The following is a 7,210-nucleotide window of genomic DNA, read 5'->3' on the forward strand; positions in this document are numbered from 1 at the left end:
TAAAAACAAAGCAACCAACATTATGTTATTTTATGATTCCCACAAAGCAAGTGTCAGCCTATTTTTCAAGTGCATTCCCTGTGTGGAGATGGTAGTGAAGAAACAGATATTTCTGAGAGCTTCGGTGCCATGAACTGTGAAGAGCTGTTTTTGTAATCTTGTTCAGTGAAATTGTTAGGCCTCCGTTATACTAAATTACTGTTAGAGCAAGGAATATGTCCAGGGGGAGGTAGCCCTAGTGAGAATTTTCCTCATACAGCATTTCATTTTGTCTGGAATATTAGCACTGTTAACCATCCATGCGAAATGTAATGTATTCAATCTATTTAATCAATTTAAAGTGGAAAGCAAATGTCTTAGGCTTTGAGTGAACCAGCTGTCCTCATGTATTGGGTTTTTTAGATATTAAATTCTGGGCTTTGGATGTGCTAATATAGTAGTTTGATAAAGAACTTTTTGTTTAAGAGAACTTTCTTCATATTTCTTTTTGCAGGATCCTGCGACTGACTGGTGTCACTTGCATAAAATCCTGTGTCTGAATATGCATTAAGGTTGTATAGGAAGAGGCATCGTATTTTTTCCTTCAAGCTCCAGTTTATTTATGTAATACCTTTGATCAAGGTATCTCAGAGCAATAGTGGGATTGTAATTTATTGATGTAATGGACCCTGACATTTTGTACAAGGAAAATAGCAAACAGGTGCTGTTGACAGGCAAAGTGATGAATGTATAATGTTGAGAAAATTATGACCAAACGTCCTGGTCGGAATAATGCACTAAAACATTTTCACCCAGATCCCAGTCTTTGTGATTGCGGATTCACTTGGGATTTGAAAGGGAGGTTCCTTTAGTGAGTAGCTTGCAAGTTGTTAAAAATTGCCCATGGGAGGAAGGTCCACATATATTGTTGTTAAGCCACTGTTGAGAAACTGATTTTGCAATGAAAATGTTTATTTGTTTTGAAAGAAAAATCTGTGCTAGAATGCTACGCATGCTCTACTTATCTGTTTTCATTCTAAACTCTATTTTTATTTTGCTCTCTGCAGCCAGTCTGCAACTAAAACATTCCTAGCATCCTTTGGCTGGGGATTCAGTCAAGGACTTTTTTGTCCTGGTTTCAAGAAGATGATTTGAGTCCTTCTTGAAGCTTCTCCAAAGGAAATTTCCTTCTGTAGTGGATAAGGTGACAACGAGGGAAGTCACTGCTTATGGTCCAAAGGCTTAGTGACATCCTCTTGTTGTTGTCATGTCCTGCCATGGTTAATCTGACAACAAATGGAAATATTTTAGCATAGCTACAATGGCACACGATAAGAGTTGGAGCCGCCCTGTATCTGTGATGTTAATTCTGCTTGAGTTCACTCAGCTCACGAGCTGGCTGTTAGCAGAATAATGTGGATAAATGTTTTGTAGGCACAGAGGAGAGGGGCTGTGTCCATGTCCGTGGGTGACAGACCTCCCTCCCCACCTCCCGATCCAATCGAAGGGTATTTGCCATCATGGATTGGATTTTCTTGCTCAACCAGGGATTGGCTCTGACCAGTATGTTTGTTTTGTTGTTCATCCCTGGTGACTGTCAGTAGCACTTGGCTGAATAAACAGAGACTATTGATCAAATTTGAAGTCATTAGCTTGGCAGTTTAAATAGATGCTGGCCTATATGATTAGAACAAGGGAGTAACACATAGGCTGATACAGCTTTATTCAGAATAAAAGCCTTCTTTTCATGGAGTCTTGTTTGGTGCCATTCAGCTCCCAGTTTTGTGCCTCCCTTAGGTCATGCAAGAATGAGACATTTTGCTTAAAATACCTAAAGTGAAGAGGGTGGCTTTGCTTGTGTAAGAGAGCAATAACACGAATATAACAGGGATCCGCTGAACTTTGATACTAATTGGAGATCAGGTTTGGAAGAAGGGGGTGCTACCATGAGGTTATTGGTTAACCACATTCAGCTAGGGCATATCCTGGGAGGAATCCTGCTCCATCTGCAGGCCCCCAGCTCCAAAGCAGCAGCAGTGTTTGGCTGTCCATCTCGCTGCTGCTCAGCTGAGAGACACACGGCTGTTAGATCTGGCTGTTTGTACCCAAACATGATGGGTGATTAATTACTTCTGAAGGAAGACGTTTCCTTTTAGTGGCTGCCGCCGTGCCATGTGCCTGACAGCCTTCTACATCATTTGAACATTTCGGATGGAGTATTTTGCTGAGGGCGTTCTGGACCTCTCTGAGATCCCATTCCAGAGGATGAGCAGTGCTGTGTGAATGCCCCAGCATGGAGAAGCACTGATCTCCTTCCTGCCAGCCCGGTGCTCCTGAGTCACAGAGCTGCATGTCCCTCGAGAGCGTGCACATTCAGCACCGGGATGCACATGGATTGACCCACATTTCCTCAGGCACAGCAGCAGTCACGTGCAGCTCATTGCCAGGAAATCAGATGAGAACTGATGTAACTCAGTTCATCCAGCGTTTGCATGGCCCGGGCCAAAGTGCTTTTGGGGATTTACTTGTGTGACTAATAGGTGATTAGGTGGATTGGAGGGAGTGTATCTACGTGCTTCTTGTAGACAAGACTTATCCTGTAACAATGGCCGCACCAAAAAAAGTCTCTTACACATCATTCTCTCATTGTAGTTTTTAAATGGGGCTGGTTATTCAATCAGATTTTCTTCCTCTACGTAAAAGCTTTCATACTAATTCCTTGGAAAGTTTGTTACATAGGGATGTTTTCCCTGTGACAGCTGGACGAATGTCCTGTAGAAGGAAACAATGATTCAGTCCTGGGGTTAATAAAAGAACAAAAGTAGGTGAATGAATGGTAAAAATTTGGCTTCACAAAGCTATTAATACCTCTGTAATTGCAGTCTTTTTTTGGAACAAGCCTCGTTTCTGTCCCGTTCTCCTTCGCCTCTGCCACAGCTTCCTAATTCCTGCATATCCACTTGCAGCCCCCCTCCTTCCCCAGTGCCACCGCTGTCACCTCCCCACGTTCCCCCTGGGCTCAGCAGGGCTGGCACAAGGCCCGGGCTAATAAGCCCAGACAGGCTGAGTCCCTGGCAGGTGTCCAGGTGGCTGCTCACCTTTTAGCATCGGTGCCCTCCACAAACATGGGTGTTTGGGGCTTCCTTGGGTTTTTCATTTGTAAACAAGAAGGGTTTGAGCTGAGTTCTGTGAACAAATGAAAAAATAGACATAAAGACAGTGGAGAGAGATTTGTAGCCTCTTGGGCAGATGTTGAAAGGGATTATAACGGGCTGAATAATCACAAAACAAGCTGGAGGTTGGAAAGATTTCCAGGAGTTAAAAACAATATTGTAAAACAGCTAATGTACCTTATTCAAAATGAGAAATGATGCCAAGAATTTAATTTGGGCAAACACAATTTTTCTTCTATCTTCCTGTTTTTAAACTTTGCACCTTTATTTTAGCTTCTGTATAGAAAATTAAAGTAATTGTTCCATTCTGTAGCTCAGCACTTAATCAGCCTGAATTATTTTTTAAAATTTTACCTGGATGGTCAAGGTGTCATTTTTCCCATTTTTTTGCATATGCCTCTTGAATCATCTGGAATCTGATGGATATAATTTGAATATGGAATGGTAATGAAGATGAAAATAGATGTGTGCAAGAGCTGGTAACAAGGAAACCATCAAGAAGAGAAGTTAGTGGAATGTTTAATTCCATCTAGTGTGGGCAGTTTTCCCCCTAAGACATTAAAAGCATTCATACCTCAGCACTAAGATCCAAGTTAGGATCAAGACTTCATTTATTATGGGCCATTAGGCTCTGCCACTTCTTTCCAGCACCAACTCCATCTTGATGATCCATATGTTTGTTATCCTCAGGTTGATAACGACAGCCCAGGGAGCTCTGGGAAGAAAGAAGTACTTCAGAATGAATTCCAGCTGGTTCCGTTTTTGGCTGGCCACTCTCTAAGTAGCCTAGAACAAAATGAACTCATGGCTCTGGGCCTTTTTACTCCCTTACCTCTTCACTGAATATGGACTTTCACTGCCTTGATTTCTAAGTTAGAGCTCGCTCTGGGTCAGTTCAGAAAGAGCTGCTCCATCTCATGTGTTTGTTACCATCCTCACCACAAAGCAAACAGCAGATCTGAGAGTAAGGAAGGAAAAAGCTGTAAGAGCATGAAAAAGTTTCTTTGGCAGCAAGGCCCATGCCTTTGAAAAGTTTTTCATGACAAGACTTGAGGCTTTTTATGTTTCTATCCAAACATGCCAAAAAGTACTCGGCATACCTCAGTTAAAATCCAAGCATGGAAAACAGCGAGATGTGCTGGAAATCAGGGAAAGTTTCTGAGGCATTTGTTAACCTGAGGTATGTGGTGGTAAAGCAGTCATACGGTGCTGATGCCTTACTTGAAAGAAGGAATGCTTTTCATGTATTTACAAAAAAATTTGGGGTATTGACTGTGCCTCTTGAAAAGTCATCCAGTACCTGCTGGAATTTGTTCTGGTAGCAGTTACTGAAGTTAGAAGTGCCAGAAGAGGTGCTTGGTAAGTGTTATTCTTTGCAATAGATTTTGAGCAACTGCTTGTTACAAGATTTCCAGTTATTAAAGAAATGCAAAATGAGTCTGGGTTATTCTGAAACAAGTTAGGCCCGGTGCACTGTTCCAAGGTTTCTTCTTTCTATGTACATAGTAGCCTGTAGGCTAAATTTTCCTGTGGAATTTCTGAATTGAATATTCTTCATTCAGTGTTTCAATGTGAATGAAGAAACGTGGATTCTTGAATATTGTGACCACAGTGGTCATCAGTGTTTTTATACTTTTATTTACAACTTGTAAAAATTTCTCTGGCAAAATTTGTTGGTTTGTATTTTCGGTGTTTTTAAAACAGGGGGTTTTTCCCCCCTTCATTTTGCTGGAAGTTAATCTCAACATCAGCAGCTTCCTGGGTCACTGAAGTGATTCTCTTGCCAGCTTCCTGCTCTTGGTTCACAAGGAAGCTTCAGTTTAACACTGAGTTGAGCAGTCCAGAGCCAAAGCTGTATATTGAGCACCAAGGCAACGTTGTGTGGATTGTTTAACTACAAGTCTTTTGCTGATACATTTAAGCCCCCATGGGATGAAGTAATAGTTTACAACTTACACATAACTTAACGCCATTCATTTTTTAAATAACAATGTTCTTGCTTTTGAGCAATCTACTTAGCACTTGATGAAAACCAGACATTAATTTTGTACTGTTTATTAAAATACCCCCATTGGAAACTTTGTTCCTGTAAAGTTGATTTTATACCTTATTTAATTGCAGTAAGATATCAAAGAAGTCAAATACTGGTTTTGTCTGGAAAAACAAATCTCAGTTTTAAATTGAGATTGAGAATGTGTTAAATTACATTTTTTTCCTTCTTTACAATAGTGCTTTACATTCAAATTGCTTTGTTGAAATACTGACACTACCTGTATGTGAAGGAATGTAAATATCAGCCACTCTTTAGAGATACAAAACATATGTTTTATGTCTTAAACTGAGAAATCTGCTTCGTTTTGGCTTGGAAGTTGTAGACCTTTTACTGTTTGACAAAAATTCAGTGTTTCTTTTGAACTGTTGCTTGGCTGTATCTACTCAGACTTTGCCAAGATTTTCTGTACCAAAGTTTCTTCTTTCACAGGTTTTACATGTTCTGTAGCAGCAGGTCGGACTCCTTTCTGCTTTCTGCATAACAAGCAGATATTCTGAGGCAAGGCAATATTTATATATTGAGCGGGAGATAGTACTGGGTTAGAAAGTACAAAGTTGTGTGTTGTGTTCCTGACATTTCAAAACTGTTTTGCTCCGTGGACAGGACCCCAAGGCTGGGTCTGGTTTAATTGGTGTGAGTGCTTGTGCATTCTACGAATTGTAGTGCTCAGTTAAGCACCCGCAAATGTGTTGATTCTGGTTTTGGTCTCTTGTTCTGCACTTTCTCCTCCGTTATAAACCAGCAGAGAGCAGTTGTGCAGGTTTTCCTCACGGAATTAGGAAATGAATGGCTTGTAAAAGCTCGAAGTCCATTAATTGGACAGTGTTTTGTGGGGGAAGAAAGCTGCTGTTAGTGGAGAAACATACTTGTAACTTGAATCTCACAAACTGCTTATAAAACATACAGTTGTAGTAGTGGTCTGGGTAGCCCCATAGAGAATACCTGGAAAGAAGGAGAATCTAAATTTCTGTGTTTTATATTCAACATAATATTTATTGGAAAAGCCTTTTATGTACTGAATTAGTAAGCAAATGATCAGCTGCACGAGAGTCCTTCTAGGCTTCTTTTTGGTAATGAAAATAAGGCGTTCAAGGCTTTATAACTTGAACTTGCGAAAGTGGAGATCAGAGACACCTTAAATGAAACACGCCTCCCTGAAATGCTGACTGAGCACAGGCACTGTTCTCCGCTACAGGAGCGTCAACTATTTCATACCTAATTTATGCCTCAGCAATATCTGGAATGTTCAGGGTTTATTTTCTGTATTTGATTTTTAATTTGCTGTTGTTCACCTCACATTTTCCAGAGAAGCAAATTCATACCTCTGAACATTTGGACAGGATTTCTAGAAAGGACGTTTTGTTACTGGGACTCTGGGATTAGGACTGGGCTTGAGCTCAACCCTCAGTTCCGCCTGGGACCTGTTGTGAGCAATGTTGGGATGAGAACATGGTCCTGTTAGGTGCTGACATTTGTAGGGATTTGAAAAAGATGCTTTGAAACCTCCATGGTGTTAAAAGTACAAAATATTTTTTGTGATCTTAGTAAAATTCAGTTTGGAATCCGAGTTATGAGTGCATGTGGGTGGAGGAACGTGTTTTTCATGCTTTAGGAATTTTTTTCCAGATGCTTCTGCAGTGCTTGGGTAACTATAAAAGTGAAGTATTGAGATTTCAGCATGAATTTATTCCTTAGTTTTAATGCAATTTAGGAAAATTGAGCCACATAGTTTCCTGGTGTGTTTTAAACTTTTATTTTGGTGATGATGTCGCACAGCTCACGTTGTGTCTGATCCAAAGTGTGAACACAAGAATGTGCAAGGCATGCAGATAAGTCTGTCTGGATAGACACCACTTGCTTGGAAATATGAATTATTCAATGCAAATGCACGTGGTTAGAGATGCAAAAGATTGAATAAGGGAAGAATTCCAAAGCTGTGTTGATCCCAGCAACTACAACTTGCACAGTGAAGTGTAGAGTAAATGAAAAGTCCATTTTGTATTTC

At 40.5% G+C, this 7,210-nt stretch overlaps 1 protein-coding gene across 1 annotated transcript in view; it reads left to right on the top strand.

Annotated features, from left to right (window-relative positions):
* Positions 1-299: 299 nt before the first annotated feature.
* SMURF1 (SMAD specific E3 ubiquitin protein ligase 1) overlaps positions 300-7,210 on the top strand; it is a 32,486-nt gene continuing 25,575 nt past the window's right edge. The window contains exons 1-2 of the mRNA XM_017734286.1: positions 300-308; positions 561-621. Of these exons, the coding sequence (XP_017589775.1) occupies positions 300-308; positions 561-621 (70 nt within the window). The remainder of the gene's footprint in view (positions 309-560; positions 622-7,210) is intronic.

The sequence above is a fragment of the Corvus brachyrhynchos genome, unplaced genomic scaffold (assembly GCF_000691975.1).
Source record: "Corvus brachyrhynchos isolate BGI_N302 unplaced genomic scaffold, ASM69197v1 scaffold5, whole genome shotgun sequence".
Taxonomy (NCBI): domain Eukaryota; kingdom Metazoa; phylum Chordata; class Aves; order Passeriformes; family Corvidae; genus Corvus; species Corvus brachyrhynchos.